General features: G+C 36.6%; 2 protein-coding genes and 1 long non-coding RNA gene across 4 annotated transcripts in view; 2 read left to right on the top strand and 1 right to left on the bottom strand.

Moving 5' to 3' along the window:
* The window catches only part of LOC101735565 (voltage-dependent calcium channel subunit alpha-2/delta-3), an 83,117-nt gene extending 75,636 nt beyond the window's left edge, over nucleotides 1-7,481 (top strand). For both annotated transcript variants that reach the window (XM_004930224.5, XM_021350570.3), the window contains 6 exons: nucleotides 96-366; nucleotides 1,159-1,410; nucleotides 1,487-1,601; nucleotides 1,717-2,017; nucleotides 2,250-2,436; nucleotides 2,871-7,481. In XM_004930224.5, the coding sequence (XP_004930281.2) occupies nucleotides 96-366; nucleotides 1,159-1,410; nucleotides 1,487-1,601; nucleotides 1,717-2,017; nucleotides 2,250-2,436; nucleotides 2,871-2,966 (1,222 nt within the window). In that variant the 3' untranslated portion in view covers nucleotides 2,967-7,481. The remainder of the gene's footprint in view (nucleotides 1-95; nucleotides 367-1,158; nucleotides 1,411-1,486; nucleotides 1,602-1,716; nucleotides 2,018-2,249; nucleotides 2,437-2,870) is intronic.
* Nucleotides 7,482-9,006: 1,525 nt separating this feature from the next.
* Nucleotides 9,007-10,118, top strand: LOC119628543 (uncharacterized). The gene is made up of 2 exons (XR_009973238.1): nucleotides 9,007-9,248; nucleotides 9,328-10,118. It is a non-coding gene; the product is annotated as an uncharacterized LOC119628543 (long non-coding RNA).
* Nucleotides 10,102-23,918, bottom strand: LOC101743187 (exosome RNA helicase MTR4). The gene is made up of 18 exons (XM_004930020.3): nucleotides 23,295-23,918; nucleotides 23,076-23,201; nucleotides 22,728-22,970; nucleotides 22,478-22,652; nucleotides 21,652-21,763; nucleotides 20,708-20,910; nucleotides 19,868-20,108; nucleotides 18,772-18,962; nucleotides 18,480-18,581; nucleotides 17,733-17,906; nucleotides 17,347-17,449; nucleotides 17,028-17,200; nucleotides 16,726-16,917; nucleotides 15,455-15,696; nucleotides 14,775-15,011; nucleotides 13,351-13,513; nucleotides 10,515-10,677; nucleotides 10,102-10,305 (listed from the first exon to the last, which is right to left on the bottom strand). The coding sequence occupies exons 1-18, from the start codon at nucleotides 23,387-23,389 to the stop codon at nucleotides 10,148-10,150; spliced, it is 3,093 nt and encodes a 1,030-aa protein (XP_004930077.1). The 5' UTR covers nucleotides 23,390-23,918; the 3' UTR covers nucleotides 10,102-10,147.
* Nucleotides 23,919-24,306: the final 388 nt, after the last annotated feature.

Raw genomic sequence — 24,306 nt, 5'->3', positions numbered from 1 at the left:
AGTGAGCGACGGCATTAACTTTGTAATGGTTAATGGATCCCGTCATCACATAACACCGGATAATCCATGAATAATGTAACGTTATTTGTTTGTAGGCATTTCAGCGAAAAGTACTCTCGTGCATTCGATTCAGAATGGTACCGTCGAGCCGTAGAGCATCACGCCATAGAGCCCGAGAGTTTCGTTTTCTCCGTTCCTTTCCGCGACGGATCCGAGGCCGAAGATCTGAGTGGAAGGCCTCCATTGGTGCTCGCCACTCACGCGGTGTTCGTCGAGTCGAGAGGTCACAGGGCGCCGGCGGCTGTCGTCGGTCTACACTTCCAACTTGACTCTCTCGCGAAACACTTTCTAAACGTAACATCAACGGTAGGTTCAATGCGATTAATCTTATTAATTACTAACCGTACCCTTTAATATATATTAATGCATTTCGGTTTGAAGGGTAGGGTTGTTACTATACTTGAGACCTTAGAACTTATATCTCAAGGTGAGTGGCGCATTTACGTTGTAGATGTCTATGGGCTCCAGTAACCACTTAACACCAGGCGGGCTGTGAGATCGTCCACCCATATAAGCAATAAAAAAAAATCTTTTAAATTTGGAAATAAACAAAATCTACTTCAAATAGGAATTCAGCTAACATTTACCTAACTAAAGTTGATTAAAATCAATGTTCCGTGAGGCTGAAAAATACAAATGTGCAAAAAAACTCCACAAACAATTACATTGGCAATGTACCCACAAAAAAGATAAATAATTTTAATATGAACACACAATGTATACGAGAATCCTTCCCTAAAACGAAAATACGCGTAGAACCGATGATTCCTGACGTAACATAAATGACTTTTTTTTATTGCCCTTGTAGGCAGACGAGCATACGGCCCACCTGATGGTGGTTACCGTCGCCCATGGACTTCAGCAATGCCAGGGGCAGAGCCAAGCCGCTGCCTACCGAATACCTATTGAATAATTTAATATTCAAATAATGTTCTAATGCGCTTTTGTATTGTACTTTTAAATTAGGTGACGCTCGGGGTCAACGGTCCAACGTGAACGTGGGTCTCTTTACGCGCTGTAATGGAACACAAATATTCCTGCCCAATGCACATTAGTCTAATATCTAATCAACACTTTAAAATATATTTTATTTTTCAGTGCACTGCTGGTACTGTTTGCAAGAAGACTTGTGCTGGTGACGAACTCGACTGTTATATTTTGGACGACAACGGATTTATCATTCTATCTGAAGACGTATCGCAGACAGGACTGTTCTTCGGCCAAGTCGACGGAACAATCATGGATTCACTAGTCCAAGATCGGATTTACAAGAAGGTCACTGTTCACGACCATCAAGGAAGGTGTCCCGATTCTAGAAATCCATTCAGCGGGAATTCTAATAAACTATCGGTAGGTTTAATTAATAATTGAAGTTTATTACAGAAATTAACTTTCCTTTCTTTATACATAATAATTGTTCTTGCAGCCTTTAAAACCACTTTCTTGGCTCGGTGGCTATCTAACTAATTTGTTGGCTATTTGGTTCCCGATGTGGACTCATGCAAGCGCTCATACGGCTCCTTATAACGAGGAAGAATTAGGTAAGTCAATTTCAATCAGATTCTAGTATCATCGATACGAGTTACACGTGGGCTTCCACGAAGCTAAAAATGAAGAGTATCAATTACTTTGTCAAAAACCACATTCTACATTCAGATTACGAGGACTACGAAGGCGAAGATGTCGACCACGATGATGATACCGATCGCGATCGAGGAACATACGAGATCATCTTGGACGGAGGAGGAGAGGGTCCGCGTGGGGGACCGGCCGGCGCTCCTCCCCCACCGCCTCCCGCCCCCTCACCGCGGGAACCCTCCCGTGAAGCGGTGCGTTCTGCAGCCGTGCGACCGTGCGATACTAGCGCTGAACTCTTCACGTTACAGTCGACCAGACTCAGCGCTGCGCAGCCTTTGAAAGGGAAACTTACTAATTGCCATAATTCTGGATGCGAAAGGTGTGTTGTTTGGTTTCGTCATTTATAATATTAATGCTAGTGTAGAATCGACTATGGTCGATCAAATTTTATCAAAAACACTTATTATGTTATACATTAACGACAGCAACAAATTTTATTGTACGCATCCCTTTCTCCATGCCTCTGTACAATTGATTTGCAATTGGTTGTTGTCTCGTTCTTTTTGTTAAGTACGATACATTACGAAATATTCAATTGTAAATGATTGCAGACCGTTCAGCGTCCAGAAGATCCCGCACAGCAACCTGATACTGTTGGTGGTGGACACGCTGTGCCCGTGCGGCGCCAAGCGGCTGGACGTACGCGCACGCGAGTCAGCCCCGCGCCCCACGTGCTCCTCCCCCCCGCCGCGCCCCCACCGCCGCCGACCTCATACTTGCGTCTCCTACCATCCTGAGGTCAGATTTTAGTGAACTTTTTTTTGTTGCTTTGATGGGTGGACGAGCTCACAGCACACCTGGTGTTAAGTGGTTACTGGACCCCATAGATATCTACAACGTAAATGCCGCCACCCACCCTGAGATATAAGTTATAAGGTCTCAGTATAGTACAACGGCTGCCTCACCCTTCAAAGCCGAAACGCATTACTGCTTCACGGCAGAAATAGGCAGGGCATTGGTACCTACCCGTGCGGACTCACAAGAGGTCCTAGCACCAGTATTGTGTGACGTATTGTGACGTAAGTAAGTAAGTGTAAGTAAGTAACTGACGTATTGTGTAGCTTTCAAAACAAACGTTTGCCCGAGTAATATCCAAATTAAACTACTTATATGAGCAAATCGTAAGCATGACAAGCATGACCAAATTGCGATAAATATTTCTACTCTTACAGGAAATCGAAATCCAGTCGTGTGGCCGTGGTGAACGAACAACACCTCTATTTTCTTTGCTCACGGTGTTAATACTTCGAATGTGGCTCAGTACGTGACTACTATGTTGGTGATAAAAAAATATATATTTCGTTTCTACCACCCCAGAGCAGCATATCAGTCTTAGAACGCGACTATTAAGTGAAACTTCGTAAAGGTTATCATACTCCATGCTATGATGTAAATAACCTCAAAATTCTAATGTTTTGGATCAAGAAGAATTTAATATGGATTTGGTCGTTGTTCAAGTGTTCGATTATTGTATTTTAATTAACAGCTCGTTCACGCAGCGAGCAGTTATGCGAGAATCAAGTAATGACAGCGACGCGGAAATGTGACGTCATCTAATGTGGTGACGTCACGTCTTAAGCTCGCTGTCAACAGTGTGTTTCGCGAGGTTAGAGTTTTGATCAATTTACCGACTGAAGTTTTGGTCCGACCAAATGAACTGTTAATCTTGTTTTGAGACAGGATTACCTATTCAATTTAGGATACGAGATAACTGATAATGGTTTTCCTTGTCTGTTAAGTTGTCAGTTTCACATTTGTAACTAATGCAGAGGCATAAGTAAATAGATAGGTAACGAATATCTTGTTAAATTCAAATCGCGTATTATTACAAACTTTGAAATCTTATAAAATTAAATTATAGCTAATATGTTAATAAGTATTGAAAAGATAATAATTACATGTAAAGTATGGTTTGAAATGTTTTAGAAAAATTTACCTATGTTGATACCATAGACTCGATTTATTTCATATCTGTCATTAAATTTAATCGCAAGGTAGTTGCATAGATATACGTATTGTAAATACTGTTTTGTTTGTAGGCAATTCATTTGCAGAGTTTATGTGTGATGTGTAACATTATAATGGTAAAATTTTATAATCTAGAGTGCGTTGCAGTGATCTTATTAATGATCTCGCTAAGGCTACCACTGTGACTGACACAAATTACCTACTTGTTGAATATGTGACAGTTGACGTAAACTTCCTAACCTATAATATTTTAACGCAAGCTTCAAATGTTACATGTTAACATTAATTAAAAAAATATGCTCCTACGATATTGGAATAATTTATTTTAAATTAAATATTAATTTTACTTATTGTTAAATAATATATTGACGTGATAACGTCCTATAAATAGATGAACATCGGCTGCACGCACGAAAAAGTGTCACGTTCCGCCTGAACTTGAGCGTGCAAGCGAGAGCGCGGAACAAGCGATAGAGAGGCACGATCAGCCCAAATGTTAATTTATCGAAAAAAAATTAATTTTTAATCAACTCCTTTGTGTTTACAAAATAATGACAATTCTGTGATAATACATAATTCAACTCAATTCATGAAAGTATGCTTTTTTTTATCAATATTTATTTATTACGTTATCACGTCCGTAAACCGACTTTACGAACAACCAATATATTTTTTTAAATATATGTACGAATGATTCGTATCAGTCGCAAAGTGGCCTTGCGTTTTAGGACAATAAGCTTCATTCAAGAGAGGACAGTATATTTGAGTCGGATTGTCAGATTAAATAAGTGTTCATGGTCAAGCCTTATACTTTTAGTAATGATGCGGAGACACTGCAGCGTTGACTCTCGGATTTTCATTCTAGTTGTTAGTAATTTTCTCGGCTAATCTTCGAATACCTTCGATAAATTAACAAAACTGTAAACAGTTTCATATTTTTAATGTAAATATTTTCTTAACTTTAAATGGCCTACTTATAAACAAAATAATTAAGTGTGTTGCTAACAATAATTATTATTATTGTGTCGTTTAAATTCGACTTCTGCTCTCGTTAAAATGTCATCATATCGATGTGTCAATGTTTCAATAACATATCTTCGCTAAACTTGAATATCAATATTCGATTTTGAGAATATTTTCGGATAAATTCCCCTGTGCTGATGATCCCCATGATAATGAAAAAGTTTTATCTATCCCTTGATCGTGACCCGTAGGGAAGCCCATCAGAACGAAGTGAATTTCCAAAGCAAAATATATTAAGATTGTCATGCATTACCATCATTGTTAGGTTAGTTTGAAGAGCTAAAGTTACGAAGCACCACGAAGGTTCGGCGTATGTAACGCATGAACTAGGCCTTATAGAAAGATCGCGCACAAAATTTTTACAAAGTTAAACACGTGTTTTATTAGAGTTATTTAATCGTCTTTTTATATCAGATCTGTACTTTATTAAGCTATTTACGTTTTTCTTCGCTAAGATGGGTCTCGGGGCGCGCTTACTTTATCCAAACGAAAATTATCCAATTAAATTGATTCTAAAGTGTTTTATCTTCCAATCATGGAACGTATTTTCATCAAAATTTATGAAGATTCTTTTAAATGAGCATCCGAACTAATTTGTGGCTTTTTGAAGAGAGTTTCGTTTTTAATGACTATGCAAAAGACAAGATTCATTGTTTGTAAATACAGAAGACTTAGCCAAAAATTTAAATAGCGAAAGAACCTTTCGATTTTAAATGATATCGTAATTGATTTAAAGTAAACAAAACGGCTCTATTTCTACTTTTCTATACTACTTTTCACTTCACTGTGCCTGTAAAGGTGCAGATTACGTGACATGGCAACACTAGGAAATGGTTTGAAACTTTGTAAACCCGCAATCCAATGTAAACGAACAAAGCTCGAAAGTCAATAATTGGATTCCAGCGGTAGTGCGCACGTGACTTCTACCTTCATATTGTTTTTTTTAATCCCATAAATGGGCTCACGCTCTCTCGGCCCACATGGTGTTAAGGGATCGCTGAATTCTGTCACCCAAAGGGCCATGCCTGGAACCGGAAGGCATGACCTCTTCATAGCTGAAACAACAGTTAAGACCAACCCTCCCCTCGGACGCTTACAATGCTATTCTATTACTAGTAAGCTATCAAAATCTCATATAAACCTGTATGAAATAAAAATTAAAAATAAGGTTTATTGGCTTCCCTGTTTACTATAGTATTTTGTTTACATTACGAGTAGAATAAACGTTGTCTTATACTTTTAAAGATAAATCATATCACGTTATAGGATGTGCTTAGGGCTGGCTATCGTCCGTTTTAATATTTAAACAATTTTAGTGAAAAGTACAAAGAACAATAGTTAATTCTATGTATATCGAGTGCCAAATATCAGTATTAATTTGCTTTGAATGATATTAAATATAGGATTTTGTATATTTTTACAGGACTGTAGCAAGCCATAGCTGTTCTAGTTTGTTACGAAAACTAAATTGAAAGGTTAATATCAAACCGTACCAATATTGTGATTCGTAACAGATTCGTTCAGTATTTTTTTCTAATTAATGAATTACAGTTATCTATATGAAGCTCGTGTACCGTGTTATTTGATATTATATTTTTAGTTCAATTTTATTTTGTGAAAAGAAACGTCAGAACTCGCTTTTTCCGATTGAATGGATGCAGATAACTGTAGTAACTGTAATTATATCACATATCATATAAAAGCATACATTATCATAACCATATCAGTATGTTCAGAGATGCTCAGGTGTACACAATGGAACGGGGACAAATTGTACATTTTGTATAAATAAAGTAAGGAGTCGATTTAATGACGTAGTTTGTTTATATTGTGAATGGCGTACGACTGGTTTATCGAGAGTGCTTCTTGCAAGCGTTGAGTCTTCCATAGCAGTCGGACGCGGGGTGTGTTTACTGTTACATCTAAGGATTATATTATAATTATAGCGTATACTTATCATAGCATAGCTGGAGCTCGCCTCTAGTGCGGGTTAAGTTCACTCGATTTACGGTAAAATCGACTTAATGTCTCTCTAACAAGGGCCAATAACAAAAGGTTGTATTTATGAACCGCATGCATGGACAAGGATAAGTCAATTTTATCGTAAAGAAGTGCCGTAACTCGTACCCGCCGGATTTAGTTTTACGTAACTATAGACACAAAACAAATACCTCGTTTAGTTACTCGAAAATAGATAGAATGGATTAGCATTTATTTCACATTTAGTTATTGAACATATCAATTCAAGCACCAAAGACTATAGCGGTAAGCGGTTTTTAAATTTTTTCTATTGTAATTTTTTCATGCAAAAGTAATAAATAATTTTAAGGTTTCTATCGTATTAACTGAGCATGCAAAGGATCGCACTGACAGGGTCCTCTTATAATCGGAGACTAGGTACATAATGAAGGTTAAAATGTTGGAGATGTATTCGTAGTTACTCATCCTGAAATTTCATTGTCCTATATAAATCTACTAAGAACTGTTGTAAAAATCTCACTGTCGATCCCTTCATGCTTTTTAGGAATGTAATATATTAAAAATTCTCAGTAAAATTTCTAAAATACTGCAGAAAGTTTGGATGTTAAAGTTTAAAACATTTATCTTTTTTTTTTTTTAAATTAGTTATTCAAAATTAAAATTATATTATAGTTGTATCGTTGAACGCGGCCTGTGACCAGTTCTCTAGTATATAATTCTAGTAAAATATTCTTTTTGTTACTTGCCAGTTCATGCTATAGATATACCTACCGTAATTAAAACAATAAAATTCTCTTATAACATTGTGAAAATTTGTTTTAATTATCGACATTCCAACAACTGCTTTTGACTACGAAAGCCTCTCGGGTGCGCTCACAGTGCATGCGCGGTTCCTAAGGCGGCAGCGGGAGCGATATGCGGGCTTTGCGTGTGGACACATCACACAATGCACCACGAATTCGTAGCGTTTAAATGTATTTATGATGCTGCAAACAACTAATATGGTTTTGATATTTACCCTGAGATAAATACGAGTTACGCTTACACGAAATGGAAACAAAGAAAACTTTCCGGTTTAGATTACTTTAATGAATTCGTAATTAATTAGGGTCATACAACAAAATGTTTGCGCTTACAAAATAATGTTTTGGCATGGTTGTTATTCAATATAGCTTTCTCCGATCTGGTCAAGCTATAACGGCAAATGTCTACTGTGCCAAACAATGATAGCAAAACTTGTAGTGAAACTGCTCCGACTCATGAATCGATCTTCACCATGATTGCTCCATGATAACGCGAGACCTCATACAGCACGAGAAACCGTTTTAACTCTACGGGAACTGCAATTAGAAACCATTCGTCACCCTTCGTATTCGCCAGACCTTGCTCCAACGGACTACTTTTATTTTCGTGATTTGGACTATTTTCTACGTGATAAAAAGTTTTCTTCCCAGGAGACAGTACAAAATGCTTTCACACAGTTTATAGAATTCAGATCTCCAGAATTCTATCGCAAAGACATAAATGACCTTCCTATTAGATGGCAGCAATGTATAGATAATAATTAAATTAATTAAATAAATATGTTGAATGAAAAAAAAACGTATTTCAATTTTTCAGTACTAATCGGCAATTTCATACTTTAACCCCTAATACATATGTTGAGAGGCCAAGACTAAAAACTGTTTTAGTGGTACTCCTGCTAATCGCTTAAAGCTCGCCAACCCGCTCAAGCCCGTCGTACTAAACGCCCAGCCTAAAGCCTAGTTCGGACTAGACGAGTATTTTAGTAGAGTAGCGAGTAGTGGCTAAACTACTCGCTACTACACCAAAACCGTTCGCACTACGATCCAGTACAGTACACAAGTTAGTGGTGTTTTGCAAGATGAACAGGCTGCAACGCAATGGAGTGAATAAACTGATTAAGCTAATCGTAATGGCTATTTTAGAAGAGGTGGATGAGGAAATTTCTGTGATTAAGAAAAATAAGTTATGGGTACGAAAATGGATCGATAGAAGAGATAAACTAGGAGCTACTAATTGTCTTCTGAAGGAATTAGCATTGAAAGAGATCCCAAAGAATACTTCCGATAGTTTGAGAATGTCCGAAAGTTGTGTGAATTTTCTGTTAACGAAAATACACTCTCAAATTCAGCGTAAAGACACCCATATGAGAAGAGCAACTAATGAACTCGACTAATCAACAGGTTCGGACTAGTTTAGTCAGTGAACCAGTTAGCACGGACGCGTGGTGAGAGGTACTACTCGCCCGATAAAAATAGAACAAAATGGATTGACTTGATTAAATTATTTACTAACCTACTCGACTAAATTTTTGGTGTTCAGACACATTTAGCTACTAAATTACTCGGTACTCGACTAAAATACTCGTCTAGTCCGAACTAAGCTTAAGGAATTGTTTGAAATGATCCCGCCATCTCTATTGTACCATCACCTCGCCTGCCATCGGAGCATAGTTCATCCATATAACCGCGATACCGCTGCGTTCATCCACAGTGCGTTTTCAGAGATCTTTTCTGTCACGTACTACCCGGCTATGGAACGAACTTCCCTCCTAGGTAACTTTTTCATATAATGGGTTCAGGAAATAAATCAACTAAACATATAATTACTGTATTATAACTTTATTTATTATAGGTCTTTGTCATAAGCCCGATGTCGATACAGAAGCGATTTCATCATCCATCTGCGTAATTTCAACCGTCCCAGCTGCAGATGTACTGGCACCGTCGTTGATCCACTCGGCCGCACTCATTACTTTACGTTGCCGGCACTGCTTGACTCGATCATATGGTGTTTTATTGGTACCATTCGATTGCTGTTGAGATGCCCTTTCCAACCGTATACGATCTCTGTATTTCGATTTGGCTTTTCGACGCGTATAGGCCGACATTATATATTTTTTGATATTATTTTTTTATCTTAACACCTTATTATATTCACAGTTACAATTTTACACTAATGTTATATATATAAACGATAGATTTTGATTATGATTGAAACCTGAATGAACGTCGTAGCTTCACCGAGTCGAAAGTTATACTAAATGGAAATCTCGATACGCAGCAAAATGACCTTCAAAATGGCGGGGCTGCTCCCTCCCCCGCGCGCGATATGTTACAGTCCTTACTTAGCGTAATAAATTCTTTGATTCTTTAGCTATCCAGTGGTGTAACTGAAATTTGGATGGAGATGATAGATATGTAGCTACAACACTTAAACTGTATCCCCCGATTTTGTTATCATTCGTTTTTTTGGATTGCCTCCCTATGGAAATAATTTTAAAGACGTATTCACGTCAAAAAGGTATATTATTATGACACGTGTGATATGGTGATTACGAATAAGGCTTCACCAAATAGACTAAAAGTTGAGTATTACTTTCATATAAATGTAAAAGCCAAATAAAACGCTATTTTCGAAAACAATATTGGTATAATTTCGGTTCTTCTTAAAACTACATATAAAGACTGGCTGCGAACACAATGTCCCTCTTGAGCATTTTGATCGCGTCACTGAATTTATTCTCCAAGTCGGTGTTGCCAATGTTCTTGGCAGCCTGGCACAGCTGTCGCAACACCTCCTCCAAACGTCTCATACATCTTATTATTGAACCTGAAAAAATAGAAATAAAAATTTAAAAAATTTGTCTCAGTGGATAGAAATCTCCTATTGATAAGTTGTTTGGGGAAGTTCAATATCACAACTTGAATACCATCTAGAAGACTAACAGACTATAAACCGATGTCCCAATTTCATTAGAACTACACTTAACATGTGATATACATTGTGCTTGTAATTTTTATTCATTAAAATCAACGTACCTTCAAAAACATCAGTCATCTTGCATATCTGCAAGAACGAAGCTCCTTTGGCCCATGACAGGACCACGTCCATGAGTGTACATTTAAATTTACTAACGTAAGTATCTTCATCCAAATCCATTTTAGAATCGATCGATACCTTTGCTATTCGTCGGGCATATTCCTGCAAAAAATATATAACTAATCAGGTCATAAGTATTGTCACATAGTAAAAACTTTTCTTTTAGAATGCTGGCCACAAAAAAGTTTATTGAATTCGAATTTTACTCATTTTTAAATATGGAGTGGACGCTTAAAGAAGACCGTGTTGCAGTTATTGCGTTGCATCGTTGCGGTTACGCGCCAATTAAAATTTTTAACATACTGAAAAATTTGAATATAACCAAAAGATTCGTTTATCGTACCATCAAACGATACAATGAAGACTCTAGTGTAGATGACAGATCAAGAAGTGGTCGCCCTCGGTCTGTTAGGACTCCAGCAGTGATAAAAGCTGCAAAGGCGCGAATTCAAAGAAATCCCAAACGTAAGCAGAAACTGTTGGCCCTTCAGATGGGGTTAAGCAGAACCACGGTGAAAAGGGTGTTAAATGAAGACTTAGGGCTTCGGGCATATCGAAGAAAAACAGGACATCATTTGAATGCTTGTCTAATGGACCTGAGACTGAAGAGATGCCGCGCTTTGTTGAAGCGGTACTCGGGAAAAAAATATCGGGAAATTCTTTTTTCGGATGAAAAAATTTTTACCGTAGAAGAGAGCTACAACAAACAAAATGATAAGGTGTACGCACACAGTAGTGAAGAAGCGAGCAACCGTATTCCGCGTGTCCAACGAGGTCATTTTCCATCCTCGCTCATGGTATGGTTGGGAGTTTCTTATTGGGGCTTAACAGAGGTACATTTTTGTGAGAAAGGTGTAAAAACGAATGCATTTGTGTATCAAAATACAGTCCTGACGAACCTTGTGGAACCTGTTTCTCATACCATGTTCAATAACAGGCACTGGGTATTCCAACAAGATTCGGCGCCAGCTCATAGAGCGAAGACCACACAAGACTGGCGCGTGAAATCGACTTCATCCGGCACGAAGACTGGCCCTCCTCCAGTCCAGATTTGAATCCGTTAGATTACAAGATATGGCAACACTTGGAGGAAAAGGCGTGCTCAAAGCCTCATCTCAATTTGGAGTCACTCAAGACATCCTTGATTAAGGCAGCCGCCGATATTGACATGGACCTCGTTCGTGCTGCGATAGACGACTGGCCGCGCAGATTGAAGGCCTGTATTCAAAATCACGGAGGTCATTTTGAATAAACTTTAGTGTCATAAGAATCTATGTTTTGTTAAGTTCATTTTGGTATATGAATGGTTACATAATGAATAAACTTGTTTCAATTATTTTACATTAAACATGTGACAGAATTTATGACCTGACTAGGTATATTACAAATAAATATTCCACGCTACTTTTTTTCATTTTACAATATCAAAATACCGTGAAAACGTTTGAAAGTCAATCGATTTCAAGGAATATTTTCCAAATTGTTCGCATAAGTTATTTTTTTAAAATCGAAGTTTACTAGAAATTATCTTCTGTTTATTGTACTGTGACGTCACAAAGCTTCCTACAGGAACGCAATGTAGACTCTGTTATTGTTAAATTTAAAACATTCAATACAGAAACATGATTTTTAATTCAATATTATCGACTACTACACACATGTATAATATACATACAGTCAAAATCTGTTATAACGACATCGAAGGGACTGCTCATATTCAGTCGTAAAAACCGATAGTCGTAACAACCGGTGATGCTTAATGTGTATCGTGCAAAGTACAAACAAATCGATAGGGAATTATTGGAAAAATATATTTACATAATACGCGATTTTTCTTCAATATTAATTTGTTTTCTTTTTCTTTGCGATATTTTGAAAGTTTCACGAATAACTCCACAAAGTTTTGGTGCGTCTTGTGTATAGATAAGTAACAAACTAACTGAAGAGATATGAAGAAGCGGGCTTTGACTACCGCATGCACGTGTTTTGTTTCTAAGAATTAGAAAAGACCCTACACTAAACTAAATCCTATTGTTTTCTTTCCTGATTTTAAAAGCCATCGAAGACAAATGTGGATGCCTATTCAAATTGTTTACAATACAGCTTTGCCGGTCGTTCTAACAGATCTAATTCTCCGAAATATTAGTTAAATGTGGTCGTTTTATGAGGTATGTCGTTATTACCAATGTCGTAGAAAGCAATATTTTTAATAAGGCGGTCATATGGCATTCAGCCGGGACGTTTGTTCTTGGTTATTATAACCGATGTCGCAGTAAACGGTTTTGACTGTATTATTATACCGAGAGGTGAAAGGCTATTTAAGGGACATTTTTGCAACTTTACAAGAGAGCTATTTAAAGGTTAAAATTTGAAAAAAACATCAAAACAAAAAAACTTCTTCAGTTATTTGAATGTGGTAAACATAATTGAAGTTCAATTAAAAACATCGAATTGTTCATTCTAATATCATTTTTTTCATTTAATTATTTACTGCTTATAAGCGTTGGACGAGCTCACAGCCCACCTGGTATTAAGTGGTTACCGTCGCCCATGGACTTCAGTAATGCCAGGGGCAGAGCCGATCCGCTGCCGCTTTCCACAAGCCTCTTTTAAAGAAGGACATGTCATAGCGCTCGGGAAACACCGTGGAGGGGGGAGCTCATTCCATAGCCGGATGGTACGCGGCAGAAAGTACATATTAAGCGGAATGTCCCTTTAACCAAATAGCCATGCAACCCTCGCTATAGTTGTTGTATGCAGTGCTGAAGGGTGTACCTGTAGTTGCCTGAGCACGCCGCGCAGCTCCTCGCCGGAGACGCTGGCCTGCGTGGAGTTCTCGTCGCAAACGAAGCAGCTGATCAACGCCGCGCTCTGCTCCGGAGACAGCGCGTTGAACACCCCGTTGAATATCAACTCCGTTAGCAGCAGTTCGTCCGCACTGTACGAGACAACATACGATCGAATACGATTCATCCCCCAATATGAAAAGTTCGCTTTTAGTCCCTAGCACGCAGGACAAAAGTACCCGATTCTCTCCCGGTGAGACTGCAAATGTACGCATGCGCGTACCTTTCTTTATTACTGGGTAACCTAGAAACTGCATGTTTATATCTTTATGTTAATGGAAGTTTGATCAAGAATTGGTTAATTTTTTGTCATAACGTACAATTATAATAAAAAATGGATTTGAATAACTCGAGTGATAATGATTTAGACGGAGAAGATATTATAAGAAATCGAATAGAAAGAGAATAGAACTAGCAGGAACACCTATTACTAATGAACTACTTCCAGAAAAATCCAGACAATTAAAAAATACTGCTAAATTTATCTTTAATAAGTACTAATATTTATGCCAAATATAGTCTAATAATTATTTATAAAAGAAGAATTGAAGTGAAGCAAAAACTTTGTATCACTTTTTACGAAAATTGCGCGGACGGAGTATGAAATTTTCCACACTTATAGAGAATATAGAGAAGGAGCGGAGATATCCTTGTTAATACTCTTTTTAAATTATGGCTCAAAACTACATTAAATCGATAAAAAAAACATTACACACACTATCATGTATTTGATACAGGACACATATACTCTTTATTTATCTTCAAACTTTTGTTATTATTTAAAGTCTGTGGTCAAACTGAGAATAGACTAATATTGTTTATCGTAAATATTATTTGTCTATAGTGTAGTCTTGGCGAAATCTGTGATTATAGAAGTACATTTATAGTCTTTGATAGTCTTTGACCACAGAACCTTATTAATTTTCAAACTTATAATTTCAATTAATTCTCTATATAATAAGTATATATTTTTAATGCTGTATGTAATCTCTTTATTTTTCGCAATAATGAAATAACACTTTTTTAAACATATTATTATCCGCAACACGCTTCGTCACATTATAGAAACAGAGTTATCAGCAACATGTTTCGTCAAAAAGTACAATACTTACTTTACTTAGCTACAAGCGTCATTAATTAATTATAGTCGAATATTTTACACTTGAATTCAATGTTTTTTTTTATTGCCCTTGTAGGCAGACGAGCATACGGCCCACCTGATGGTTAGTGGTTACCGTCGCCCATGGACTTCAGCAATGCCAGGGGCAGAGCCAAGCCGCTGCCTACCACAATGTGTAAATGGGCGTCCACAATAACTTTCCCAAGAAGTTAAATAAGAGACAGTCGCATCACCTGCTGAGCTCGCAGGCGATGCGTCCCTTCATCTCGATGACGTCGGCGGCGGTGCAGTAGCCGAGCCGCCTCAGCACCCGTTTTCTCTTCTTCAGCTCGTCCATCTGCAGTATGCTCTTCGCCTTCTTCAGTTCCGCTTTAGCGTTCTGTAGCTCTTCATATAACTCTTGTTTCTTGTCGTAAGCAGCTGTCAGGGCGCTTCTGTTTTTGTCTGTATGGATCGGATGTGAGTATAGTCTGGAAAAGAGTTTACATTTAATAAAAAAAAAAATTGCTTAGAAGGGTAGACGAGCTCACAGCCCACCTGTATAAGTGGTAACTGGAGCCCATAGACATCTACAACGTAAATGCGCCACCCACCTTGAGATATAAGTTCTAAGGTCTCAGTATAGTTACAACGGCTGTCCCACCCTTCAGACCAAAACGCATTACTGCTTCACGGCAGAAATGGGCGGGGTGGTGGTAACGACCCGTGCGGACTCACAAGAGATCCTACCACCAGTATGTACCAATAAGCACCCGATAGTTTATTCGGTCGAAGAACTTGTGGTCCTTGTATAATGCGCATTAAAGACCATAGACATTACGGGTTGAATGACGTCACTCTTGAGACATGAAGTTGTATCAGTTTTCTTCTGTATACAAGTACACACAATATAAGCTGATTTAGAGAATCTTACCTTTCTTCCAATAACTTGATTCTATCGACGCATTGTTTAAACACTGAGTCATTAATTTTCATATCATTAATGGGATTCAACAGCGGGGGACCATCGGGGAACCTCTTTTTCACCTCGCCTATAGTCTTCAATACAGATTTCCGATTGTCCGAAGGCCTCAAGTCCTTAGGATAGTACACCCGAAGAGAACTGATCTGGTATATTAGTGTGTGTACGACTGGAACCACTTGTACGTCGCCAGACTGAAATAATCATTTTGACATTTCATATTGTGGTGTTTTTTATTTGGACATAAATTCAAATATTGTTACACAGCCGACCAATGTTAAAGTGGTATTACCATTGAGACGTAAGGGTCCACCCTTCAGACTCCAGACTGGATTCACTTTTAATAATGACCTTCCTGCACTCCAAGCCGGAATGCATATAGGTAACAGACAGTCAAGACAGGGGACGAAGGGTTTAAATTAAATTCCAAAAATCTTTAATGACGATGGCTTTTTTGCACGATTCAATTCTATATCAACGCAAATAAAAGCTTATATTCTGCTCCAAATGAATATATGTACGTCTACTTGCGAAAATACATGAACTATTCGAAATATGATAAGAAAATTTAACTCTATATAGACACTAGGTGGCAGCACTGTATAATATGGATAACACAGAATATATTTTCAATAATTTCTACAATATTCCCGAACAAACAAACAGACACAGATACAAAAAAATTAATAAATCGCTTGTACTATCATTTTATTATTTTTGCTTCAAAATACTACATTTTATCTAATAATTTTATGAGACTGTTCGTAACAATGCTTCGTCCAGTTGTATTTATTGACTTTTGAAGGTAATCATAAAATTAAAGTACCTATGTAGTTAATATGGACTTTTTGGCGGGAACGCGATTGTGAAGTTGTGTGATTTGTTTTATTTTGTCTAGTTAGTGTTTCTTCGGGTTTAAATGTGTAATAACGGTGATTTATTAACTGTTTAATATCTGTGAGATTGCACAAATGTGGGAAAATGAAACAAAGCTGCTGAACGTAACTTGTCGGGATCCTCCAAAAAGTCCACTGAAAAAATCTCAGTAAATGACCACCACTTTACTGAGATTATATTTCTTCCCACATCATCTCATCTCATTTTGTTTCACTCCATATTATTATTTTTTACAAAAATAAAAATATAAAATAAAATAGGACATGACTTAAAGGTCTTAGTTACCAGGTCATAAAATCCCTTAAAAAAATGTAGTTAATGTTTACCTCGCCGGGCGGACACGGCACGTTGGTCTCGCCGTCGCCGCCGGTCGCCGTCTTCACGTGCAGTAGGATGTCGACAATAATGGCGGGCTCGGCCGTCAAAGGATTCTCTTCTTGTCCTTTCTTGCCTTTGTTCGATTTATGTCTGAAGTTCACTATGATGCCCCAGTCGTATTCGTATTTCTCTGTTTTCACCTATACAGTTTGGAATTATTTTTATATTAAACTTATTTATTTACAGGTTACTGTACAGCTTTTTTTAATTGCACAGTGGGACAATAGTGATGTTTTTTACACAAGCACACCTTGACAAGTCTTCCCGGTTGCAAAAAAGGCTTCAAGTACTCCGGCTTAGTTATGAACGACCGAAACTGGTCCCCGAGCAAATCTAGCTGAGTTCTGATGGTGGAGTATGAAGCTACGGAGTTCTCCTCGTTAACGGACAGGGCGTCGTATTGTTTCTGTTTTGCTTTGACCTCTGTAAAACAAAAATGTGTAAGCACCACTATAACGTCTTTGTTTATTCTGAACACCAGTTCGAAACAATATGATAGATCAATGAACACACACTTCTGTCACAATTTTATATTAGTATTTTAACTTTGTTATTGTGTTAGGACTCACTGTCTATCAGATCCGGTATGGCTGCTTGATTCTGAAACTGGAAGAAACTTCTTTCCAGCATATATTCCGGATTGATTTCCTCTACACGCAGTAGATTAAGAACCTGTAAACATTCAAGGGGTTCATTCTAATTTATTTTATATGCCCTAAAGTAAATTAACATATTGTATGATTTGTGTAAAAATCTCAACTTAGATTGCTAATTCTACTGTATTGAATTGGCAATTTAAGTTTCTAATTTCAAACTCATTGCAATTCATTTCTTCAAAAATATAATCTAGACTAGAAGACATAGTTATAAAAAAAATTCAGAACATCTTCTAGACGATTTTTTTAGTAAGTAAGAAAAACTAGTTTTTTTTTTAAATAAATATAACAAACCTTACCATATTATAAGTGAGATGGAATGCAGAATTAATAGGGTCAGCTTTCCCTTGCACCATGCCTTTGACAACAGTGGGCGTAACCTTCTCGTCGATCATCAATATAACGATACCCTTGTCGTCGAGACCTCTCCGACCAGCGCGACCAGACATCTGAATATATTCACCTGACGATATCTACAACAATTATAAGAAAAACCATAGGTTAGATTTTCATGGAAGCATTTGAGTACACAATACATGATTACCAATAGGTGAAGCTATATGTCAGCTGCCACACTTTGCTAATACAAACGGAGATCTTTGCAAACTTTCAAATATTCAATTAAATGCAACTTTATACGTATGAAGTAATTTGGCGTCAAAATAATCGAATGAAAACATCTTCCACATTTCACATCATGACATACATGACCTGTGTGTTCTGCTTGACATAAAGGAATTGAGTTCAAAATATATTATATTTAAATAATAAATTAATAAATCAAATAATAAAGTTATTATAATAAAATTTCACAATAAACTTGTTACTTTATTTTGATTTCACATGAATTATAGAAACATGTACATACATATGTATCACTCATCTTCATCATCTAATCTCCAAATCCAAATCATCACCATCTAAAAAGGCTTTTTTTATACTACAAATTAAAGATTTATTAGATATATATACATACACATATACATAATAATAATCATAAACATACATGATTATTGAAAATAAAATTTAAAACAATATATACTCACAAATCTAACTTCCTTCCCGTCAAACTTTTGACAGTTGGTAAACACTACCGTTCTCGCAGGCATGTTCAATCCCATAGCAAATGTTTCAGTAGCAAATAAAGCCTGTTAAAACAAAATCATCCTGTATTGTGTTCTTTCCCATAGATATAAAAGTTACCAGTACAAATAAAAATAAAAGGTTTGAAACATACATGAACAAAAATTTCAATCTCAGTTGCTTTGCATAATAGAAATGCTTATATTAAATTAAATAAGAAATAAAAAAAGAGGTGTTACGTTTTTATTGATTTACCTTGATGAGTCCTAAGCCGAATAATATTTCAATAGTTTCCTTCAGTATAGGCAGTAGACCTCCATGATGTATGCCAATGCCGCGCCTCAACAAAGGTATAACGTTCTCTACTTGTGGTAATTTCCGATCCTCTTCACTTAAAACATCCATTGCGTTGCTAAACACTTCGTCCACTAGTTTTTTTTCTTCAACTATTCACAACATCAGATAATTTTTTTAATCACTTTATAAAATGAAAAGTTCTCGTGGTCACTAGATCACCAAAGTCCATAGACATGGATGCCTTCACTCACCTTAAGATATGAGATTGAAATATTATAGTATAATGACTGTCCTTATTCAAACTGGAATACAGGACTGCTTTGTAGCAGGACTAGTAGGTAGAGGTCGGATTGTGGTACACATATAAGGCATGTCAATGAATTATCCAAAAATTTCTCCTCCAATTATTAATATATTAATGGCATATATATTTGGGTTATAACGTGGTTGAAATACGTACTTAACAATTGTTCACGATTGACTTCCACGGTGAAGGAATAACATTGTGTAATAAAAATCAAACCCGCAAAAATTATAATTTTCGTAATTACTGGTGGTAGGACCTCTTGTGAGTCCGCACGGGTAGGTACCACCGCTCCGCCTATTTCTGCCGTGAAGCAGATGCATTTCTGCGTTTCGGTTTGAAGAGTGGGGCAGCTGTTGTAACTATACTGAGACCTTAGAACTTATATCTCAAGGTGGGTGGCGCATATACGTTGTAGATGTCTATGGGCTCCAGTAACCACTTAATATCAGGTGGGCTGTGAGCTCGTCCACCCATTTAAGCAATAAAAAAAAAAATTAAAAAAAATCAAGGGAATGTTTACCTGCTTTAAAAATTATAGACCTTGGAAATCAAGCCAGAGCTAAAGACAAATTAAAAAATACCTGTTGTTCAAATTATTCTGAACAGAAGTAAATTCTATTAATTAATGCTAGAATATGACACAGGCATAAAAATTGATACAATTGGTAAAAGTCTATATAACTTATAATATTATTATTGTAAGACTTATACTTAGAAACATAGATGCATTTATTGTATACTACTCACTTGTGTTGAAGTCCAGTTTCGCCATCTGTAGGGCATATAGTTCGCAATCCTTTTTACTGAAGCTGAATATGATCACGGGAGCGAAATTTCTTTCCATAATCATTTTGACAATGTTAAAAATATTGGTCTGATTTTTATCCCGGGGTCCGCCGCGTCTACCACGTTGGTCGCCTTTTGCTGCTTCACCTGCATTGTTCAGCACTGTCATTGCTGTGTTGAAGTTATCTTCCTTGAATATACCCTGTGTAAAAGAAAACATCAAGAAAAAAGCCTTATCTTCCTTATTTTAAGAACTATAATTGAGCTTTAGAAAGCGTGTACACAAGCTGGGTCTCATTGGATCAGTTCCACTGATTCAGTGAGGAAACAGGGGGCCAACTACATCTGCATATACTGTATACTGTAATATTAAAGCTTAAACAATAGAAAAACGGACATTCTCTGCAGTGAGATGGTAAAAAAAAAACAGTGTTAAGAAATTACCCAATTAGTCTACGGGATTTGGATAAGAAATTTCGTACTTGGTATTTAATAATAAAACCTGGATCTAATAAGACTATGTATGCTCACAGCAGATCCAGGTTTATTTTATTTCCTTTACAGACATAAGAGCATACGGGCCACCTGATGATAAATACTCAGGTAAGGTAAGTAAGTGCCAAGCATACTCACCGCAGCTCAGCACCTCAGCAATGTCAAAAGGCACAGCCAAGCCACTGCTTATTGACACTTCACATGGTTCTCTAATGACCATCCATCCAAGTACTGACCACACCCAACATTGCTTGACTTTGACAAATACAAAATTTTTAAAAGAAATTTTAAATATAATAAATCTACCTTTTCATCAACAACCAAATGTATTCCATCACCACCGGCTGGGAAAATGTAGTGTTGCAGTGGAGTGGGTCTGTATTCTGTATAAATGACGTGACAAGGCTGGGAATGCAAGCGACAGACCCACTCGGCAAACTGACGTGCATTAGGTATAGTTGCAGACAAAAATACATAATGCACATTGTCCGGCAGAAGGATGAGTGTTTCTAGAAACAAGTGACAGTTTTGTAGTCTTAGGTACCTATTATATTATATTATTAGAAAGAAATAATGCATTCTTTGTGTTTTTTAACCCTCACCTTCCTATACAACCGTTTTTAATTATTTAATTTATTACAAAATTGTTAAGACCCCTGCTGTATCAAGTAATGTAAATAGTATACCAAGATTCAAAGGATAGCAGGCACCAATATTCTTTAGAAAAACAATCCTGTATTGAAGAGTGATTTCCACAACAAAGGAAAAACATCCAGTTTGAAAGTTGGGGAAATTTCATACAGGAATGCACAGCTGTATAGCTGCACAATTATGCAAGGTGGTGGTACCTGTCAGGGCTTACAATAGCCCTACTACAAGTAATTACATATATATATCCTTCAATATGAAAGTAATTCATGAACACATGTTAAATCTGTATTTCCTTAAAAATTTGCAACTAGCAATACCTGGGAATCGGACATCAGCATAGTCACATAGTTTCATACTAGTGCACTGAGCACCTTATTCTATAAGGGCACAAGACCTAAATTTAAAAAGTATAAAAATTTATTGCATACATTTCTGTTACTTTATTTCTGATCTGAAGGTGTTAAGGACCATGGTTCAATTCTTGTTAAGCTAAAGGCCATTTTCTTTGCAGGTATTAAAGATACAGTCAGAGCAATCATTATTTGGGTGTTAATGAACATGATTTACTAAATATAAATATAATTAGAAAAAATAAATACCTTCCCAAACGACACCTCTCTCCTTATCTCTCATGTAATGAATCTCATCAAACACAACCCAACCAACTTCTCTCATAATTTCTGAACCTCTATACAACATGTTCCTGAGAATCTAAAATATGTAAAAACTTTAATTGAAAATGATAACTTGGTTTTAAGACATCTTTTGCCTATACCAAATGATCAAACTTTAAGCATATTTTTTAATTTATCTCTTCAAATGTATATAAAGTATGGAGAGAAGCATGTTAAATGCTAAAAGAAAGGATAAAATAAAATATCCGTATGAAAACAAAAATAACGGATGTATTACACAATTAAAAATTTAAAGTTGGAATAGATAGGTCATATATAAGAAGCAATATAGAAAAATGGGCTAAATAAGTAACTGAGTGATACCCTCGAGAGGGGAAAAGATTAAAAGGATGACCGCACCAAAGGTGGATAGACACCATAAAGGACGTTGCTGGCTCTATTTGGAAGAGGAAATACCACAGCCAGGATTTGGGGGAGGGCTATGCGAAAGCAAAACAATCTTAGCCAATGTCAAATGCAAAGACAAAAAAAAAGAAAAATTAAACGAATAGCATGTACCTAACTATGAATTAAGGTTGTTAATAAAGGCTTCTTTAACTTTATCTTTATCTCTTGAAAACATGCATTTGACAGCTGGAAGTTTTGCCTCAAGTCTATTATTTCAAACAGATTTTTTGTAAATTTGGTAATGCTAATACATTCTTATTGAAAAAGGTTACTTTAAGTGTTCTGAGAAATAAGCTAGAACAATTGAAATGAATGACAATATACAAGATAAACAATTTCTTACCTCAGTTGTCATGATAAGACATGAAGCAGAGGGATTGATAGTTACATCACCAGTTATTAAACCAACATCATGAAACTCCTCTGAGAACTCTCTATATTTTTGATTCGAAAGAGCTTTAATAGGGGTTGTGTATATTACTCTCTGCTTGTTTTTTAGTGATAGAGCTATGGCATACCTGTAACATTGTTTTTTTTTTAATTTTTGGCTTTGTTTCTTCACTATGTTAAATTTTATTATGAAAAATACTTACTCAGCAACCACTGTTTTGCCAGCAGACGTGTGAGCTGATACAAGTACAGATTGTAAATTATCTATACACAATATTGCTTCTTTTTGAAACGGATCCAATATGAAACTGTACTGCTTTACAGGTTCAGTTGTCAGTGGTAAAAGAGGAGCATATTCCTGATTAGGTGGTATTGCCACTTCATGTGTACAGCCCTCGTGAGTTTCTAGCGTGTGTATCACTATACGAGATTGGAGCAGATCAACACTGTAGCAATCAGATAGGACGGATTAATATTATACATAAATTGACTGGATAAAATTATTTTTAAGCTCACTTAGGAGAAATTAAGTGACTTTTCTTCGGACTTACTTTATGTCGGTAATCAATTCAGAGTCTTCCTCTTCTTCGCGAGGCTTTTTTGATACAGAGGTATCAGCGTACTGGATGTCATCATGTGCACGCTTATTTCCAGCAGCAGTCAACTCTTCCAAGTTTCTATTAAATTGTGTGAGTACATTGTTATAATTATAGAAATTTTATAATTAAAAACATCCTAATAATGAATTAATACAGGTTATGTACACTCACGGTTTTTCAACATTTTTAACATTTGGCAGCTGAATCGCAGCTTCAGTTATTGGTGTTTCATCAAAACAGTCAAACAAACTATTTATGTCAGACATTTTAAACAGGTAACTTTGCAGATTTTCAATATTGATTTAGTACATTCCATTTATCAATTTATCAGTTTAGATTTTAGAGTACATTTCTGATTCTCTTTCAGATTTTGTTGTTTTATTTTCACTGAATAGACTCCACAGAACACTATACTTCTAGCGAAGATAGATTCGTCATTTATAGGCAAAGGAAAAAGATGTCCTAAGGCCAAAGTTTAAAAAAAAGAAATAATGGAATTGTGTATTATTTTTTACATTCTAAGGCAGCTAGACATCCGAAAAAGGCTCTCTTCTGTCTGCCGGGAACGTGTTATGAGCTTCTTCGGACACATCATGCGGTCTTCCAGACATGAATTAGAGAAGCTCATAATTACGGGTCGAATAGAAGGCAAGCGCGCCGTGGGCAGAACACCAGCCAGATGGTCGGATCTAGCAAGAGAAGCACTCGGTGGTAGTTTGTACCATGCAGTCCATGCCACCCATGATCGGGTGCATTGGAAGTACATCGCATGTGGTCGCGATCCTCAGTAGTGAGGGAACGATATAGAAGAAGAAGTATTATTTTTTCGCGATGTTGTTTTTCAAGATATTTTTACTGCTACTGCAGTGCTGCACTCTTAATAAACTCCATACATTTCATCGAGAAATTATTTCTATTAATCCGATCTACCTTCAGTGGATTCAATTTAATTTCTATCAAATTTTAGATAAATCCAATTAGGTACCTAATTCAATTGTACAAATTACTTTTCGTAGAAAGAACTAAGTAAATGACTTAAAAGACTAGAAACAGGGCCACTGAATAAACTATTTAAGTACGGTACATTTTTCGATACAAATTTTCAGTGCTGCCATATTAATGATTTTACCACTACTAGTAGGGATTTGAAAAGCCTAGTAGATAAAAACTTTTGAGGGGTAAT

The sequence above is a fragment of the Bombyx mori genome, chromosome 5 (assembly GCF_030269925.1).
Source record: "Bombyx mori chromosome 5, ASM3026992v2".
Classification (NCBI taxonomy): domain Eukaryota; kingdom Metazoa; phylum Arthropoda; class Insecta; order Lepidoptera; family Bombycidae; genus Bombyx; species Bombyx mori.
The sequence above is the reverse complement of the archived record's forward strand: the minus strand, read 5'-3'. Positions and strand labels throughout refer to the sequence as shown.

What these genes read in the sequence shown, in the direction of transcription:
- LOC101743187 (XM_004930020.3), bottom strand. Translation starts at nt 23,389, where the DNA reads ATGTCTGACATAAATAGTTTGTTTGACTGTTTTGATGAAACACCAATA. An exon ending in GTTAAAAATGTTGAAAAACC is followed by an intron (nt 23,202 to 23,294) that starts GTGAGTGTACAT and finishes ACAATTTAATAG; the next exon opens with AAACTTGGAAGAGTTGACTG. An exon ending in CATACCGGATCTGATAGACA is followed by an intron (nt 17,201 to 17,346) that starts GTGAGTCCTAAC and finishes TTTGTTTTACAG; the next exon opens with AGGTCAAAGCAAAACAGAAA.